Source organism: Glycine max, chromosome 13, assembly GCF_000004515.6.
Source record: "Glycine max cultivar Williams 82 chromosome 13, Glycine_max_v4.0, whole genome shotgun sequence".
Classification (NCBI taxonomy): Eukaryota; Viridiplantae; Streptophyta; class Magnoliopsida; order Fabales; family Fabaceae; genus Glycine; species Glycine max.
The window spans coordinates 24754180-24775053 of record NC_038249.2 but is presented as its reverse complement, the minus strand read 5'-3'; the positions used below and the strand labels follow the sequence as shown (position 1 = coordinate 24775053).

At 31.6% G+C, this 20874-nt stretch overlaps 2 protein-coding genes and 1 pseudogene across 2 annotated transcripts; 1 reads left to right on the top strand and 2 right to left on the bottom strand.

Moving 5' to 3' along the window:
• Nucleotides 1-1118: 1118 nt before the first annotated feature.
• LOC100811843 (protein KRI1 homolog) lies at nt 1119-4162 on the bottom strand (annotated as a pseudogene).
• A 2273-nt stretch (nt 4163-6435) lies between these two features.
• On the bottom strand, nt 6436-7343 carry LOC100811316 (transcription factor TCP11). Its single transcript, XM_003541376.5, has one exon. The coding sequence runs from the start codon at nt 7232-7234 to the stop codon at nt 6677-6679; it is 558 nt and encodes a 185-aa protein (XP_003541424.1). The 5' UTR covers nt 7235-7343; the 3' UTR covers nt 6436-6676.
• A 6458-nt stretch (nt 7344-13801) lies between these two features.
• Nucleotides 13802-19210, top strand: LOC100306289 (RNA polymerase sigma factor sigF, chloroplastic). The gene is made up of 9 exons (XM_003542502.5): nt 13802-14146; nt 15322-15473; nt 15766-15890; nt 16005-16205; nt 16311-16599; nt 16672-16902; nt 17352-17492; nt 17685-17885; nt 18659-19210. Exons 1-9 carry the CDS (start codon nt 14050-14052, stop codon nt 18944-18946), a joined length of 1725 nt encoding a protein of 574 aa, XP_003542550.1. The 5' UTR covers nt 13802-14049; the 3' UTR covers nt 18947-19210.
• The last annotated feature ends 1664 nt before the right edge of the window (nt 19211-20874 follow it).

Below are 20874 nucleotides of genomic sequence, written 5' to 3'. Positions count from 1 at the left end.
TCTAATATAGTTCTTCTACTCAAAAGGTTTGGTCTTAAGTTCCTATAATTTTAAACTTGTTAAGAATTGATCCTTGGTCATCAAGCTTACTTAGTTCTGGCTCTTACTCTAGAGACTAATTTATAGTGGTTTTAAAATTGAGAAAAAAAGATTATAATGTAAAATAATTTTACAATATTATCTAATGATAGATTATCATGTATAATAAATTTTAGTTTTTATAATAATTATTTTAAAATTCATATCAACCATGATTTATAATGATACTATAAAGTACTTTAATGCTATCAATGCATAATCATAAAACTCAATAAAATCATAAAAACTCAATTATATGTATAAAATATAAGAACTAAGATAAACTTTAGTAGATAAATGTTAACTTAATTTAAATGATGTATCCAGAAAGGAATGCGAGCTCAAACTTGTGGCATGTCAAGTGTGAGATTCTGTTTCGGTTTACTCGACCAATATCTGGGGTTTATGAGAAATTATTTTAAATAGTTTTTGATTATTTTGAAAAGTTAAACAAATGGTTTGAAAGTACTTTTTTTAAAGAAGAACTGTTACAAGCAGGCCCATTTGAGGAATTAGCAGTATAAACTTTGAAAACAAATTAGGGTCCATGTTCATCTAATTTCAATTTTGACAAATTAGATGCTAAATGAATTGATCTAATTTCAATTTTGACAAAATAGATGCTAAATGAATTGACCATGAAAGAGTTATGGTAAAAAAGAAGATATTTTTATTTAAATAAGCATTTTGAAAGTAAGTTTTGATTTTTGGAAAAAAATAATAGTTTGAATCATAAAATAAAAACTTAAATTCTCTTTTGGTGTCCCTAAAGTTTTCCAATCGTGTAATTTTGATTTTTGAATTTTTTTAATTGCATATTAGGTTCCTCAAGTTTTCAAAATTGAGCAATTTTAACACGTGACATGCTAGTAAAGACGAGACACTGACATATCAATGTGACGATAATCTGACACGTATGCTAGAGCTCAGGGCTCAATGAAGTTGTGATCCTATGCCTAGTAACAGTTGCAGCTTGTTTTCAATCAGCAAGACTAGCAAATATTAAAGCACAAATTCTAAATGCAATAATGAAAACACAATTTGGTCAAAACTGAATTGCTGGTCCAATTGACAGTTTGTGTACTGACAAATTCCACGGACTAATCATAGGAGAAAACACAAAGACAAACAAAACTTCTCCATAAAAACAGTTTGGCCAAAACATCCACCACCCAGTATTTTGCAATATTAAGCTCCAATCCTCTTTTCAGATCCTAAGTTCTTTGGTTAGTAGGTTCCTTCTGCAAAACACCAAAAAAAGTTACAAGCAGGCAAGGTTGGGGAGGGAGAGGTAGACAATTCTTTTTCAAAAATAAATAAATACACTTAATCCAATATCACTTTATTGTGGCCGGATATAATCACGTTAATTTAAAATAATTGCCTTGTTAAGCAGAAAAGAAATGTTTTACTAAAGCCGACATTTTTTTAACAACAGCAATGGATATTTTTATATAGCTAGTTCAAAATTCAAATTAACCTCACACTGAAGTAATTACCTGCATAAATAATTGATAGCTTTCAGTGCTTTCCTCCATGCTTAGATTTTGAGGGTATCTTTCCATATGCTTTAAGCCTCGATTGCGATAATTGCAAATTAGCTACTTGTCGCCTTCTCTTGGCTTTCCTTGATAGATAATCCGTATTAATATTTGATTCTTCTGTGTTTGGTTTTTGTTCTCCACAACACTTTTTGATGAAGTTATCTTGCCAGAATCAACCTTTGACTTCTTTTTCTTCTTATCCAAACTTGATGCACAAAGGAGCTCCTTAGCCCTCATCTTCAACATGTATCTTTTTTGTTTGCTTAGTTTCCATTCCTCCTCCCAGTAAGGAGCAAGCTTTTTCAAGGAAACATACTGATTGAAGTCCTTGTCATCCATCAATAGTATCTCTGAGGCACTCAAGCCAAATCTACTTGGTTTTGTTTTGGCATACTTGAATCTTGTCTTCAGATCCCCAATTGTGTCCTCATAATCTAATTTATAGTACTCATCCATCATTGCCTGTCTTGCTTTCTCCAAAAGTGCTGTTTTGCGCTTCCTCTTCTGACTACCTTCCTCGGGAACTTTTTCTTCTTTTTCCTCTTCTCTTTCCGGGAGATCGTCATCACTAGTATTCTCAAACTTTTCTTTTTCATCTTCTTCTGGGAGATCATCATCACTAGTGCTCTCCATCTTTTCTTTCAATGCTTTATCCCTTGCAGCTAAAAAACGACCATTAGATCCGCATGCATCCCAGCCTTTAGGAAGCCCAAGTAATTCATCCTCCTTTTCGAAATCTAGCTTCTCAATGTCATCATTGTCACTACAAAAGTCAGGGTCAGCATCCTCTGCATTATAATATTTCTCATCAAATGCCTTCTTCATCATTCTATCATACACCTCTGGGTCAAATTCCTCTTCGATTTCTGCCATAGACAATGGGATAATGTCATCATTATGGATCCCCGCAGTCTTCATTATCTTTTTAACCCCTTCTCCCGTATCTCCTGCTTCTTCAAATTCTTTAAACGTTTCAACACCACCTCCCTCTCCTTTTGATCTTTAGCCCTTCTCTCCTCTTTGCTCTTTCTCTGCTCTTTCCTTGCATTTGTCTTCTTCCTCACTGATCCCTCCACCTTCCGAGCATGGCCCAACACCCTATCTCCTGGAGTTTCCTGAAATCTGTACTCATATTCTTCCTGTCTCTCAAGGTCCATCTCATCCTCTGAAATATCTTCCAATTCGCCCTCTCCGACTTTCAAATTCTTCCCACTCTTGTCAATCCACATTTTGTTCATGAAATAGTTTCTCAGAAACTTGGAATTTTCATTTGATTCTGCATCTCCACCAAAATACTCATCCGGCTTCTCCTCAAGTTCCTTGTCATCACAGTCTATTTTGTCCTCCTTACCTACCTTCTCCTTCACAATGAAAAAATCCTCTTCACCATCTTCCAAACCCTCCCTTTCTACTGCTTCCAAAAAAGCCTTTTTCAACTCCTCTTGCTCATCACCATAAGTCTTCTTCCCATCCTTACTAACAAAGCCTTTATCTTTGGAAGGCATTACCTTCTTACCCGTACGTTTTTCCTTTTCATCTATTTCCTCCTCTTCATACCAAAATCTGCCCCCTCCTCAATCAAATGTTTTGCCACCACATCCTTCAAATACATTGGCTTTTCACCCTTCTTGTCTTTTGATTTAACTTTCTCCTTTTCACCACCTTCGCCATCACCACTATCATCCGACCCAAAGAGCCTAACATCTATTTGCTTAAGAATAGGATCTTGCTTCTTCACCTTAATCAAGATTTCAAAGAACTTCTTGTCACTCCTTCTAGAATCAACAAGCTTCTCATAGTTGTCGTCGTTGTCGTCATCATCATCCGATGACGACTCAGACTCAGATTCTTCCTCACCTTCAGAATGCGAGGGTGAAGGTGAATCAATAACACCCTTCTTTTTCAATTCCTCAAATCGCTGGAGGTTCTCCCGCCTCTTGTTGTGCTCAAACCTACGAGCATACTCCTCATCTACCTTGATGTTCGAAACGTCGTAATTTTCGGAATCACCGCCATCAAAAAGTTGCAGAGGCATCCTACTAACTGCTGCAAACTAACTAATCCTCCAAAAACACAGATTCCACAAAGATATAATGTGTATAATCTGAAATGCACGAAACAATATAGGAATTCAGTTTAGCAAAAGCAAACAACATAACAGAACTCACCAGTTGGGATAAGAAGAAAAACTTTGAGGAACATTTTTTTTTTACAGAGATACTTTTTTTTGTAAAGATTAAAATCAACTAAAAGCTAGAGTGCAGAGACAAGAAGAAGTACAAACAACAACTTATAGAAAGCTGAATTTGAAAACATGTGTTTGAATATATTGATTGTCCCAATAATCAGAGACCTCTCCTAAGGGACGGGGAAGAGCACTCACCGATGACGGCGACTTGCGGGCCCCACCGAGACGGAGAGAACCAGAAGCTGCGGCTAGGGGAGGGTTCTGAATGAAATTAGGGGAAAGATAGACATTAAGAGATCAAGGATCTTTTATAAGGAAGAAAATAACACATCTAAACCACGAGAGATTTGGGTAGTTCTAATTTATTGCCATTATTGTAAAAAAAAATTAAAAATTAATCCAGGTCAAACTTATCTAATGGGTCAAATTTATTTTGAATTTTTTAGGGAATAAAGGTAAAAAAATATTATATATATTGGGCTAGTTAGACTGTAAAATTTGAGTCTCATCTAATAAAATCTGAAATCTAAATATGGCATATTTATTTAGTTTTTAAGATTCTTTTTTTATAAACAAAAATTGTTCAATTTAATAATCTTGGTTAAATTAATCTACTTATTTCTCTTATGATAATTTTTAATTAGCTTCTTCAACTATTTTTTTCTTAATTGAGTCTCTTTAACAAGTCCTAAAATAAGAAAAGATTTTTTTTTTATCTTTATAAATTAAAATGTTAATGTCAATTAACGTCATTTACATTAATATTTGAAAATATCAGCGTAATATATATGTATTAACTATGTCCAATCAACTATCACATGTTGGCTGGGCACAAAATTGATATTTTTTATATTTTACTTTTTATTTTCTCTCTCAGGCAATCACTCTCTCCCTTTTTGATTTATTTTAACTGTGCATAAGCATGGGTTCCACACTAATTTCATTAAAACTGAAGTAGATGTTGTTTGTATAATTTAACTCTAATTTATATTAAAAAGTATTCATTTTATTGTGAACTTTAATTATATAAAATAAATATTTGTCTTATAAACACCCAATAAAATACTAGCTATACATTATAGTTTTTTCAAAAATTAGTTCTCTATAAATAACTATAGACTTGGCGGAAAAAAATCACAAGGAAAACTTTACAATTAATTTTTTTCATAAGTTACAGATTAGTCTAATGTGAAGGTACTTTTTGCAAATTACCAACATTATTAATTCTAAATCAAAATTAATTTTATATAACCATGAAACCTTAGGATTAATGCTTGTAAAATTAATTTTAAATAAAAATTATTTTGGTTAAAAACTGAAGTAGAATAATTAATGTTTATATGATTTTATTCTAAAAACTTAACAACAAAACTCTGTAAAAAAATTAATGCAAAAACTATTTAAAGTTACTTATATAATTGATTTTAGATTCAATCAATTTCTTTGCAAGGCACTAAAATCACTTATTTACAGTGTGCTTAATAGGAAAGAAGACATATGTGAGAAATTGGGTGAATAGAAATAGAGTGATTGCACATAGATGAGAAATAAGTGAATTTAAGGGTGTTTGGTTTGAAATTTTTTTAAAAAAAGTAGATAGAAAAAACAATAAAGAAAAAAAAAAGCAATTAGTTACTGACAATTGATTGTTGTTCAGGAGATAATGGAATATTCTTTTTGAAAATTGATTATTTTTTCAAAATATATATTGTGACAGTAATTATCATGCTGCCAAGCTATTTTTATGTAATTGAGCAAAGAAATAAAAAAAAAATGTGAAATTCACACCTTTTTATTTCTTCGTCTTGCCATTTTTTCTCTACCGAAGACATCCCATTTCTTTGTGTTTGGTGGCTAAGAGATGACAAAGAAATGTAAGTGGGGGATGGAAATAGGAAGGAGCAGCAAAAGAGAGTTTATTTGATCTTATACAAAATAGGATGGAAATAAATAAAAGGAAATGTAAGTTCCACTTGAATATATTGTACTAAAAAATAACATAGATAGAAATGCACATCGACTTTACCTAAAATACCTAAAATTAATTTTACATAAAACCATGTACCAAATAAGATTTCACATGTATCTCATGGTAAGATGAACTTATAATTTATGTGTCTATTGTTTCAATCCAATCTCAATCATTTTTAACAATACACACCCACTAATCTCATTAATTATGTAGCTATTTAAGATTATCCCACTCCCACCTTTATTTCTCTTATAATCCAAACACCTCTAAATCTATTCTATTTCTCAGTTATTTTTATCTAATCTTATTTCTTTTCTTACTAGGCAGTGTAAATGCGAACACCTCTACTATTGTGAATTTAAACATTAGTTTACATGTTGGAGACCATCCCATTTCACTACATCAAACCCCCTTTATCACGTCTATACAATTACAATATCAAAAACAATTCATTTCAAAATCAATTTTATAAAATCAATTCCATTTAAATTAATGTTCATCCGATACACACTGAATCACCACAACCACTGCACTAATCTAATCACAGAAACACAACAAAATTGAGAAACACTCGACCACATTTGCCAACAAATAACACGATTACATGTCTCGAAAATCATCATAAAACTTTTGGGCAAAACCATACCTTGGAATTTTAACACGACGAAGAAAATGCTCGTCTTATTCTACTCCCAATGACCGCCGAATTCAAATCCGAATCTAAATTTTGTACACATTATTAAACCCCCAAACCAAAAAAGGTCCAAATATATTATAATATTCACATTCATACGGTTTATAATAGTAATTTACATTGATTCCACGCAAAACCAAAAACTAACCCAAAAATCAATAAAATTAAAAATAAAAAAAATCCAATGGTTCGAACCGCTATCATTGTTCGCCGAGAGACTCGTCGTTCTGATTTTCGTCCGCCGTCGCCGGCTGCAACAGAAGCGCAGTGAACGGCATGTGCCGGTAACCGTTCACCGCGAACTCCATCCCAGGCGGCGGGGAAAGGTCGAGCCGGCAACTCGGCTGCGGCGGCACGGCGAACATTCCCTGAGCGCCGACCGCCGTGACGGGGCAGGCGACCATGGGCTCGGAGGAGGGAGCGGAGGGCCCAACGGAGGAGACGGGGGCGGCGGGGACGGTGCCGGAGCCGGTAGCGGCTATAATGGAGGTCTCGGCATGGCGGAGGAGCCACTCGATGGTCTCGCCGTCGGATCGGTGGCCGAGCTCGCGCGTGAGCTGGAAAATGCGCGCGGCGCAGAGCGGCGGCATGCGGACGCGGCGGCCGCGGCCGTTGACCTTGGTGTGGCGGTCCTTGGTGGAAGGTCTCTTCGCGACGGCGAGCGATGGCGGCGCGACGGATGGGGACTCGACGATGGTGGTGACGGTGGCGGAGGGTTTGGTTTCGAAATTGTTGTGTAGGACAACTTGTGAGGTCATTGTAGGGTTTGGTGAATTGGGAATTTAGGGTTTTGATTTGATTTTGAGTGTGTGACCCCACAAGGAGTGAGTGACAGAGTGAGACGTTATATAGTAATAGTAGCATGGATTTGAAGTGAGTGGGCCTTCACTTTTGCGTTTTCAAATCTTCGCACACCACTCTCGAATCCCCAACTAAGTAACCCAAATTAGTCTTTGTTTCCATCTCAAATATTAAAAAAAACATTTTTTAAATATAATTTTTAATTAATTATATCTTATTTAATATTATTATTTTTAAAATATCCTTTATTTAATTAAGATTTTAGTTATAATAAAAAAATTATTTCTTATATCAACTTCCAATAAAAGGTAGGTTAGAAAAATAATTAATTTTTAATTAAAATTTATGTAATTAAATATGATTAACTAAGTTTCTCACTTATCACAAATTAATTTTTTTTATATTTTAGACTAGATAAGAGAAACTAATTAATAATAAGAATACGAGAAAATATTTTATACATTAAAAATATAAAATAGTTTTATCCTTTTATTTAATCATAAATGATCAAATATAAAATTTAATAATTTTTAGGCTTAATATACTTTTGATTTTTTTTCTTTCATTTTTAAATAGAGACATTTGATCTCTTTATTTTAAAAAATCTACAATCTTAATTCTCATATTTTAAAATAGAAATATTTGATTCAAATTTGTTTAAAAAATTCACAATGTTGGTCTTTATATTTTTAAAAATATACAATTTTGATTTGATCCTCAATTTTATCTATGTTTTAGTTCTTTTATTTCTTCCATTATAATTAATTAATTTTTTTTATGATACCTTAAATGAATATGTTAATTTTATGATTGAACTAGATCAAAAAAAAAATATAGGAAAAATCAAGAATTTGGCTAAAATTATAATTAAAAAAAAAAAGGATCAACTGTCTTTAGTTTGAAAGAGTGAAGTGAAATAATGAACTTTTCAAAACAAGAGACCAAATGTTTTTATTTTAAAATGAAAAAATTAAAATTGTGAAACCAAAACTGTATTTTATAATAATTTTTTAAAAGTTATATTTTATAATACTTAATTAATTGACAATATAAATTTTTTACACTGCAAAAGTGTATAACTATGAAACTTATACGAAAAATTCTAAACCTTGGTGCAATATTTGATTACATGATAAAGTATTAAATGAATTTATATTTATAAAATATTAAATATATTATTTTTTTCATTTAATATTTCCTTTATAAAGTAACATGAAGATTTGCAAAAAGATATAGCATTTCTCAATCAATAATAAGTGACCATTAAATAATTTTTTTAATACATTGTGTGTTCTAAAGTTTATGAGGTAAAATATTAAATATTTTAAATTATTAAAATGGGTAAATGTTGAATAATTTTGATACTTATGGTGTCATAAATATTTCTATTTTTTTATCTTTTTATTATGTGTCTACAAGTATGTATTAAGAAATTTAATAACTAAAAAGGATTAAGATTTATCATTGGGATTTTTCTGATGAACTTTTAAATTATTCAAAATGTGTATTTTTTGTTTGTTATTATAGTATAGGTGTGAAATATGGTGTCTCATCCTAATCACATATTTTGTTGAAAAACTTACTTGACCACTTTTAATATGGTGTCTCATCCCAATCACATTTTGATTCACAAAATTAGAATCTTGAGACTTTACACAATGAAACTTAGCTCAATTGTTTAGCAATGTAATGTCGGCATTAAAATGGGGAATTAAACTCCTTTTAAAAAAAATACAAAGGTTTATTTTATTGGTATTTTCAAAAGTGTTAAATGCATGTAGTCATGTACCATTTTGGTGTCTTTATTATTTTTTACTGTTATGGAAAATTAAAAATAGAAAATATTAAATATTTGATAATTGTTTGTTGCAATTTTATTTAATTATTTGAATTTAGAAAGAGCTAAAAATAAAATTTGGAGCAAATATATATTATTAGAATAATTATTATTATGGTATTTGGATAGAGATATAGGCTCACAGGATGTGATTGTTTTCTATTTTTTAAATTTGCTTTTAGTTTTCCAACCCAAAAAAGAAAATAACAAATAGGCTAAATAATTAAATTTGTCCATGAAAATGTGAGACGCTAAGAAATTGGTCTTTGAAAGATAAAAAAATTAAATTTAGCTTTTGAATGTGCAAAAATTGTAACAAATTAGTTTTATAAATAATTTAATGATAAATTGATCCCTGAACTTTATAATTTCATATCAAATTGGTTGTACAAAATATAAATTATTGTCAAATTAGTCTTTAAATATTGTAAGTTAATGACAGAATGATCCCACAAATTTAACATAATGACTAATTTGTCGTATTTTTTTTTTTGCATATTCAGGAATTAAATTTATATTTTTTTGTCTTTTAGGAACTAATTTATCACCACATTACACTTTTGAGGATAAATTTGACTAATTATCCTTATAAATACTTAAACCTAGTTCATGTCTGAGCATATGTAACACCACTCTAGATAATCCACTTTCTTAAGATAGAGCAACAAAACAAAAGAACACGGTGAGTAAAATACTTCTCTATAGTTTTTTGGTTTTTGAAACAAACTTAACATTTAATAATTACTTTATCAAGAATTGATAGAGCTGTTAAAATGGGTTCGTCTGGTCCATTATGCCCAATCCACCTCAACCCATCTTATAAACAGGCCAACTCAAGCAGGCTCAGTTATAGTTTAATCTTGAAAAAAATGACCTGTCTTAAGGCTCCATAGGTTGGGTTAAACGAGTTAGTCCACCTAATTTTTTTTTAAAATATTATATATATATATATATATATATATATATATATATATATATTTATTTATTTATTTTAAAAAAAATCAACATCAAACACTGTAAATATGTAATACACAAAAAAGCTTGCAATTGCATCAATGGTAAATAGAGATGCATTCGATGAGAGAAGATTGGGGGTGAACCTTCGCAGCGGCACAGGGTTGTGGCAAAGCAATGGTACTAGGTCATAGTAGCGAGCTGTGTTTGAGACTTGTGAGTAGGTCGCATAAAAAAGTAAGTCTCGAGTCTCAACATAGAGATACTTGAGAATGAGTGATAAAGAAGGAGAGTGGCCGAGTGAGTGCATGCCGTTGGCGCTGCCTTGTGAGTGAGGACTGAGGTGTCGTTGACAAAGTCACGGAGAGGGAAAGTGGTCGAGTGGGAGTCATGGACTCACAATTGTGTTTGTGCAAGTCACGTCGTTGACAAAGTTTGTAATTGTAACTTGTATGTGCTTTGTTGTTCACTCTTAGAATTAGGTTTACTTAGGTGGGTTGGGTCATAGGTGGGTTGGGTTCATTTTTAGAGCCAATTGTAAAATTTGTTAATTTATATGGCTCAACCTAGGCACATGGTGGGTTGAGTTGATTCCCGAGTTTAAACCCTTTTTAACAGTTCTAGAAATTGATATTTAAGTAAATAACATGAAATTATTTAATTTAGGAAATAATTTTTAAAACTAAAAAGTAAGAAAGAAAAAATAAATAAACATGTCTTTAATATTTTTTTTCCTTACTAATGTTTAGTCTTACTAAATAATTTTCAAATTATTTTGTTAAGAGGGGTTTAATAAAAATATATAGAATTCAAATAAAATTATTTTTTATTATCATATTGATGTAATATATTTATCTCGAAACATATATTGTAAAATATATACTCCTTTTTTTCTGACTAAATATATGCTCCTATTCTTTTAAGTTATACTACTTTAATTTTATGGTTTAATCATATATATAATTTTAATATCGATATATTATGTTAACAAAACAATTTGATCCACTCATGTCTTGTATATATTGTTGGATCTTAATTGGATCAAATTTAAATTCAAATAATCACTATAACAAAATTTCAAGTCAGGTCCAAATAGAGATAAATTCACCATAACTTAACCTCAAAACACTTTCACCCACATGTTTGACAAAAGAAAATGAAAATATTTTTTTGATATTTTCTTTCTTAAAAATATAAATTTTTGTTAATTTTTGAATAAGTAAAAGTTAAATTTTTCTAAACGTGTAGGAGAAATTAAATTTTACATGTTAATTGACGATAAAATTATTAAAATTTCTCATGAGAATTAATTGTAAACACATAATTTTTTAAGTTATATGATAATTAACTAAATTTTATAGAAGTTTCTAACACATCTATTCCTAAAATGAGAATCCAAATAAATAACTATTTGAAAATAAAATAATTCCATATACCAAGAATAAGCAAAATAATGATTAAAAAAATCAAAAGTAAAAAAATATATATGAAAAACTATAGCATTATCGTCCAACCATTCTGTGCAATATATATAAGAATAAATCTGTTTTAAAAATGACTTTGTCGATTAAATGCATATAAGTTCAAATAAATAAACATTTAAAAAGATATACGTACTATAGACAAGAGAGAGGTATTATAAGATGAGAATCGGGAAGATCAATGGGTCGGCCTAAGAATTTGAATCGAATCAACTTAAAAATAATTTAAAATTTGATTTGATAATCAATTCATAGAGATAAATGAGTAGTTAAAAGTTGAACTTGGTAAATAAATAAATCAAACTTAAATTACGAATAATTCAATTCATGGATCCGTTATATATATATATATATATATATATATATATATATATATATATAATTGATTGAGTTTTTTATTCTTTTATATCTGTAGAGTGTAGTAGTTTTTATTTATGTATTATAATTATGTTTTTACAAAGCTAATAAAATAAAATTAGTTTAGTTTTTTTAAAATTAAATAATAATTTAATCTAACATCCACTAATAAATTGAAAATTAAAATATATAAAATTTAAAAATTTTGATTCTTAATTCGTGTAATTTAAATTAACGAATTGAATTAAACTATTTATGAACTTCAATGGAATCGAGTTCAAATGGGAAAAAAAGAAGCTCATATCGAGCTCAAATCAAATTACAAACAGAACTTAATATTAACGAGTGTAAGCCAAAGTGAATCGAGTTGGATTCATTTCCTGCCCTTGTGCCAAGGATGAGAGAACGTGGGACTTTGGGAGTTCAAGTTCAAGTGATCGACGCTATGACATGTTTACTACTTTTGGAAATTGTGATGAACTGATGTGGAAAATTTGGTTCACTCCTTCACAGATTTTTCCCCTTCCACTATCAATTATTCTCTTCATTTTTTTATAAGTTAGTAGCAATTTTTTTATTATAAAATTTTCATTTAAAAAGATGTTGAACATTAAGAAGGTAAATGAGTCCAATTGAGTCAAATATTAGAAATTTAAGTTTGAATTTTGAAAAAAAAAGTGATTTAAATTTGACTTAACTATTTAAATAAATCTAATTGGATGTTTGGACTTAACTTGTTTTAAAAAAATAAAGTTTGAGTTTGACTTTTTTTTATCTCATTTAAAACTTCATAATTTTTTAATTTGAAAAAAAACCTTGAATCATTTTTTAATTTTATCAATTTATAATTTAATTAAATATTTAATACTTTATAATAATCTACAAATAAAAATATGTGGTATGATATTGTGGAATATATATATAAACACAAGTTATGTATGCGCTTTTAATGTTTAACTTGTAAATTTTAGGTTTGCCTCATTTAAATAATTCAGTCTAATATCAAATTTGAGTTTGTTTATTTACATAAACAAAGGAGTTTGGTCTAATATTTAACAATTCAAGCTCGAGTACTTCAAGATAACTTGTCTCATTTACTCTCCTATGGGGCATGATTAAAGTTTTTGGATAAGAGATACTATATTTTAGGATGGTCGAAGAATAAAACAGCTAAAGCTCAAACTTTATGCTTACCAAAAAATATTTGCTATTAATTTTTATAAAACAAAAATATCTCATATGTTAGCTAAAAGTTCATCGTTGGTACAAAAGACATGCTATATAGCTATCACATTTACAAAGTAAAATGTTGTTCTTAAATTTTTCTTTAAGCCTCACTCACTGTTAAACCTATTGGAGTATTATTCATTTGCACTTTTATAGATTTTCACAATTTTGTGTTTTAAAAGGTGTTTTTATAGGTTAAAATATAATGGTTATAAATTATCTTTGTTCTTGATTCTTATTTATCTCCATATGTGTGTAGTGAAAAAGAGCTAAAAAGAAACGAAAAAAAAAAATCATATTTTTATCCTCTATTTTAATTCAAAACTTTAAATCTCAATTTATTTTTATTCCACTCTACCAAAACGTTTAGCGTTATGAAATAGTAGTCTTCTAATGGATTATGAGATGAAATAGTAGTATTATTCATCTCACTTTATCCAGAGTAGTTTTCACTTCGAGTTTTGTAAACTTTTACAATCTTTTTTCATTAAAAACCTTCACAGTTTTGTCTACTTATTAAAAAACAAAGGCTTCAATGGATAGTGAGCCAGAAACTGGGTTTAGATAGAAACTGGGCTAGGAGTAGCCACGTTCCAAAGGCTGGCCCAAACCCAAACAGAAAAAAAAATGATCATAGTCATATCCAACACTATTCTTGTTCTTATTATTATGCGAAATAAAAAAGAGCAACCTAATCCAGTGTCGCAAAAACAAAGAAATTCAGAGGTCCGAAATAGGCTACGTCTCTACGAAAGCCTTTTCATTCTTCCCACTTTATCCGTTTCTATCTTAATATCCCACCCCGCCATGGTGGTGGCAACCAAACACCACTTCCATTTCCTCTGCACAATGATCATGCTGCTGCAACCACTTTAGCGTACTATGCTGTTCTTCTTCTTATTGTTCCTCCTCAGTTATGGAATTCTCAAGGACCATGTTCTGTTCTTCTCCACCGTTCCCTCCAAGAACTCATCACCCTTGGAACACTCTTCCCTTGAGTTCTTCTACTTCCGGTGCTGTTATTATAAACTCAATTGCTGCAATTTTTCTTTTCCTCTATTTGTCTCTAGTAACTAGTAACTAGTAACAAGTGTTTTACTTTTTTAGAGCAACATTATAACTGGCTCTGCATTTGAATTTTCCCAAATTTACCTGGCTTTCTGTTAAAAATTGTTTGTTTGTGTGCTAGAAGATATTTTTAAATTAAGATGAAGCTGGTATGGGTGAAAAATCAGTAATGTGTCAAGATAATCCTTCCACGGTTGTACTCAATGCTGTTTTTACTCTTTCTGCTTACTTTCTGGGAAGTTGAATACCGTTTGTACTTTACCAATGCTGTTTAATTTATGCACGATTTTGCATTCGGGACCTGTATTGTGTGTGTTGTATACTTGAATTGTATAACTTTTCACGAATAAATAATGAATTTTAAATATTGAGATTTCGTTGGCTAATTAATTTCATAGGCTTTCTACATCGTTGTGCTACTGGTGATGATGCACACAGAGCCTTCCTTTATCTGCGTTATCTTTCTTTTAGAAATTATGTTTAGGAAAAAAGAATTTAACCCATTTGGATTTCTGGGGTCATAGGGTGTGTTTGATAGTTGGGTTTGAGTTTTGGAAGGGAATGAAAAGGTGGGGCTGGGGGGTTTCTAATTTTCCATTTGTAATAAAAATATCCTCTAATTTGATCTATTTTTAGTTTAATTTCTAGGCATTGTCATTATAAAAAAATTTATGCTGTCAACAAATCAGAAATTATCATTTGTATGACTTTTAAGATAATTATTATAAATACCAACAAACTTATCAAATATGGTGATTTGTGATTAGATGTCACTGCTTGCATTATTTACGCTTTTTTAAATGAAAGAAATAAGCTAATAGATTGGTATGTACTTAATGTCATCATCTTTTTCTCTTTTTAATTTTTACAAACATTAGGTAATTCTCTTAATTTTAAAAAAATAAAGTTGTCCTCCCTTCTCTCTTCCTCTGAAACTCTGCTTCCAAATATATCCTTAAAGGATTCTTTTTGCTAATATGTTGGTTTCCGTTTTCTTGCAGTCTCCACACAAATTTTCCTCTTTGATCCAAGTAGTGTGTGACTGTGCATATACATTTTTCCCCAACTTGTTATTAGTCTGAGCTGAAAATGTTACATTTCTATGCTTATATACCTGCAGTTTTGATGCTTCGCGAACAAGCTTCCCCTACAGTTGCCTCTTGGTCTTCTAATTTTTCAGCACAGAATTTTCCTGCCTCAGTTCTTTTACAAGAGCAGCGTGATGAATATAGGCCTCTTCTGCACATGTCTAAGGAAGACAAGACATCGCAGGTTTAAATTTTATTGATATAGGCTTCATCAAATTCAGGCTTCTTTAAATCCATATAATGATATCCTTCAATTTTTTTACTTTGTTGTCCAATCAATAAGAATTGATTTCTGGTCCATTCAATCTCAATGAATTAAAACTTTTGAGACCAACTTTTAGTCTATTAAATGTAAGGATGCCATCTTTTTTGCATGGATGCACTGACTCTTTTCTTAGGTTTTAATTTACAGGTTTTTCCTATTTAGTCACATAATGGACACTGTACTAATGAATCTTCCCCATGTTTTACTCCAGGCAATGTTAAGTACAAGGCAGATGGATACAGTCATGGTTCATGAAGAGAATAACACTGAAAATGCTGATCAGGTAGTGCTTGACTTTAGGAAGCACCTGCATTACTGGCCTCATTTACAGAACTTGTAAGACAACTAAAATTGTTCTTCGATGTCAATTTAATCATTTAGTAATTGCTTATAGTAAATTTTGCCCGTCCTTAATTGTCTCCTTATAGGTGTATAAATGGTCTATTGCAGATTAGCTTCCTCACAAACAGGAGAAATTTCTGCTTCTTCAACTCTACAGCAAGTTTCTTCTGACTTGGATAGGCATACAAATGGTGTGCAATGTAATAGAGTTTCTCTTGCTAAGAAAGCTTTGTCTACCTCGAAACAAGGATCCTCAGTAGTTGAAGACTTGAAATCAATTAAAGCTGATGATGATTCAATTCCTTTTGGGTTAGTTCTATCTTCTTGGCTAACTCTGACATCCTTAATTTATTTTTCCTGTTTATAGGTTAATTTGTTTGGAGTGTAATGCCTAAACTAAAAACTTCCATTCAGTCTGGCCTCTACTGGCTTGGCTGATCCTTCAATTGGAAGAAATAAAACTGTGAGGTCAACACGGCTTTTAGAGAGACGATCAAAGCAAAGAAAAGTACCTAAGTCGAAAGTTATAGACGACGAAACCTACCTTGCAAGAAAGGATGACGCACATGAAAAGCTACGTGTAGAAAAGAAGAAAAATGAAGAACTTGATCAAAATGATCCCCTGTGCTTTTTCTTGCGGGGTCCCGAAACAAAACAACTTTTGACACTTGAACAAGAATCTCAACTGATTTCTCAGATACAGGTGTTTTGCTAGTTCCCCTGAATTCCTTACTTAAACTCATGGGATGCTCTATTAACATGGAATATGTAACAGGACTTGTTGAGATTGGAAGAAGTGAAGACCAAGCTTCAATCTCAATTTGGAAGGGAACCAACTATGGCTGAATGGGCTGAGGGTGTGGGACTTAATTGTCGAATGCTGCATGCACAGCTTCGTTCTGGTAGCAGAAGCAGAGAAAAGCTTATTCAAGCAAATTTACGTATGGTAGTCCATGTTGCCAAAAGTTATCAGGGGCGTGGTCTCAGCCTTCAGGACTTATTACAGGTAGCCTTTTAGAAATTAAAGACCTTCCTTTCCCTGTAGCAAAGGCTGTTTAGTGTATGGTTTTCCTGGTTTGTTATATTCTAAATTGTGAATATCATTCAAGAATTTTTTGGATTGCCTAGTATTTCATCAATTAGTTAACCAAGATTCTTGACTTTTCTTAAATGTGAAAGAGATACACTAGGATAAAAAGACTATAGATGTAGGATATAGAAGGGAAATTAATGCTTTCGATTTGCCATTTTTTGTCTTTACTGATCTCAATTTAACCTCATTCGTCAACTTTTCTCAACATAGAGCCTGTAAATAAATGATTGGCTTGTGTTGGAGCATGAATTGGGGGAAAAAACTACTTTGATTAAAGGGTTGTAATAATTGTCTTCACTCTTCAGTATTGTCAATGACAATTAGCCGCTGTATTTTACATTTCTTCTCTGGTGCTGTTGCAGGAGGGAAGTATGGGTCTTATGAAGAGTGTTGAAAAATTCAATCCCCTAGTTGGTAGTCGATTTGGTAATTATGCATTCTGGTGGATAAGGCAAGCAATAAGGAAGGCGGTGTTTCGACATTCCAGGACAATCCGTCTACCGGTAAATTTAGTTGTCTAAATTTAAGCTTCACCCTTTTGAAGTGTCAGTGTTCATGAAATATTTTTTTGTTGTTAACAAGGAACAAAAATGATGTCACCTACCATTGCTTTAATATTTTTATTGTATCTTTGCTATTTACAAAGCAAGAATCAATTCTATTTCTGTAACACGGAACTCATGTGTTATCTCCAGGAGAAGGTATTTATTCTATTGGGCAAGGTAATGGAGGCAAAGAAATTGTACATTCAGGAAGGAAATCTTCACCCAACTAAAGAAGAATTAGCAAGAAGGGTAGGAGTTACAGTAGAAAAGATTGACAAATTACTATTTTCTGCAAGAATTCCCATTTCAATGCAGCAAACTGTGTGGGCTGACCAAAATACAACTTTCCAGGTATTGTGAGCTAGCTAATTAATGTTATTTCCCCTTGATATGATGCAACTTCTTATATCTATAAAGGGTAACTGTGAAAAGCAAGTTCTGCATCAATATTTAGAATGTTTACACAAAAAGGATTTACAATAGATTATAGTGTTATTCAGTTTCCCATTTTCAGTTTGGTGAGTATTTGTATGGTGGGTTTTGCTTATGCTGATAATTATAAAATCTAATTGGTAGTCTAATAGCAACTACAAGAATATTGAGTTTTTCTTAGTAATTATGCTGTGTATGATGAAAGGGAACCAGTGACCTAATGTATGTTAATGCTTGGAGGTGCTGTTAAATCAGAATCAGATCATACCATTTTGGTATGAGATTAGCCAGGGAACTATAGCATACTACCTTAATGGCTAGACTGAGTAGTGATCAGACTCAAGTGTCAGTGTCTACTTTGTTCTGTTCAATTCATTACCAACACAAGTTCATTTAAATCTGCTCGTTTCAATAGGTCTCTTCTGGCATGTGAACTTTCGTTAACTTGTGAAGACAATCAGACAATTAGCAATCTAAAATTCTGTTATATTTATTGAAATGGGCTATTCATCTTTTTTTATTCCAGCTCTGAATTTTTTTGTTATTGCCATATAGCTTTGTTATGAATTTTTGTTCAGTTGGTCTCATGATGTTATTGGATGTCGAATGTGGTCATAATGGATCCTCTGCTTTTTTAAGGCATCATAATATTGCAAATGCTCAGTTAACCATAATTTTTTTTATTATTGCAGGAGATTACTGCAGACCCGACAGTTGAGGCCACAGACGTGAGTGTTGAAAAACAGCTTATGAGGCAGCATGTTCTCAATGTCCTAAGTATCTTACATCCCAAAGAGAGGAGAATTATCCGGTTGAGATATGGTTTTGAGGATGGTGAACAGAAGTCTTTATCAGAAATTGGAGACATATTTGGTTTGTCTAAGGAAAGGGTTCGTCAATTGGAGATCCGAGCACTATACAAGCTGAAGAAGTGCCTTGTCAAACAAGGACTTGATGCTTATGTAGACTTGCTTCTATAGATGAGTAGACACCAAGGTTATGTAGTTCATTTGACATGGCTGAGACTTTTTCTGGTTACGATCTGAACAGCGGTACCAGGATCAAACTTTTGAAGGCAAACTTAACTATAAATACTGTGATTGAGGACAAATCAGAGGACCTGATGGCTGCCGATTGGCAGAAGAAAATTGAAGTGTGTATTAAAAGGTGAGGCTTATACAAATGTGAACACTTTTAGGTGAAAACATTTAAATAATATTTATTCTAGAAAAGAAAGTTTTTTACGTTAAATAAATGATATCTTGTATATGTCCTATGTGGATTGTATTCTACTATTCTTTTGATTGAATTTTCAATTCCATTGTTTCACTTTACATTAATGCTTCCATCCTTGTGCTTCTATGCACAGTTGGCTTTACTTCTATTAGATTATACAGTAACTTTCACTTGTCTGAACAAAATGTATTAAACACACCTGAATAAATAAATGTGTTAATTATCTAGAATTAAAACCAAACTAAATGATACATTACAATATAAACCTACATTGAACTAAATACAACTACCAAACCAAATGCCACCTAGTACATTGTAAGCCAAAATAGAACTAAACTAAATGCTACTTCTAACAACACTAGCAACTCAACGAGGCTCTATTAAAACTGAGAGTTGAACCTCAGTAGCCTCATTGACATAATAAGCAGAGAGAGGAAGGTGATCCTCCATTACAATGTCGTGCCGTTAAAGGGGGATGAGCTCTGAAGGAATGCCCCATTGTCTCTCAACTTTGCTGCACAAATCCCTCACCTTATCTGTTTCTTTCACCTCCACATACCCATCACTGCCCACAAACTTCACCTTGACACTGAGTGTGTGTTGAGGTGATAGCGGGGTGACAGTGAGATGAAGTGTTTTACTTGCGCAGAAGGCTTGGTCATGAATTAACTCATTGTCTCTCAACATTCTGTCTTTATGCCAGAGCCTTTGCCTGTAAACTTCTACATCCAACTCCTGAATCTTCTGTTTCAGATCAAGAATGGTGTCTAATAACGACATTTCTATCTCAGGCACTCGTTTTCCACCATCTATTTTGAAAAGCACCATAGTTTTTATGAGTTCTTGAGCAAGTTTGGTTACTTCTTAAACTATTATGGTTTATGATGAGTAGAAATGTTAGGGGATGGTGAATGCATATGTGTAGCCGCTTTCGTTACACTTAATGGACTATTGCTAACACGAAGTCACAAAACTTTTGTTTAGAGATGTTTTGAACTTTGTGATGTGTTAGTTGATAACATGTCATTTGTTTTCTATGAATTTATTTGTATGATGACATGTGTTATCTATTATTAGAACCAGGAATACATCTATCTATTACAATGATCGAACTGCTAAGTTGCACATAAAAAAAAAAAAAGAGTGGCATGCTTTATTTAGAGATAGCATACTAAAATTTCAATGCTAAAAAAAAAACCTTTACAGGCTCAGCCATACCGGGGTGGATCCTTTGGATCTCCAAACCCATCATTGTGTTGTCCACATAAAACATTTATTAAATTAAATACTAAATCGATAAAGTCAAATGATAATTTAAGGAAAAAATCATAAAAGTAAAATTAATTAAGTTATAAATGAGTTAAATAAGTCACATTTAACTTTTTTTTTATTTTAAATTTTAAACAAGACAAATTCAAGCTTTCAATTGGATTTGTTTAAGTAAATTAATCAAGCTAGAGCAATTCATTTTTTTCGCAAGTCAAACCTAAACATCTAATGTTTCAGCTTGGCTCATTTACACCCTTCTGAGTAAATAAGTGTTTATCATTCTTTTTGCAACTTTTGAATGAGAGACTTGAATTTGTAGGGTGGTGATATAGTATTTTGGGGAGAGTTTCTTGAGTTTGTCTAGTAAACTTGTAATGAGGAGGGTTTATCAATTTTTTTTCTA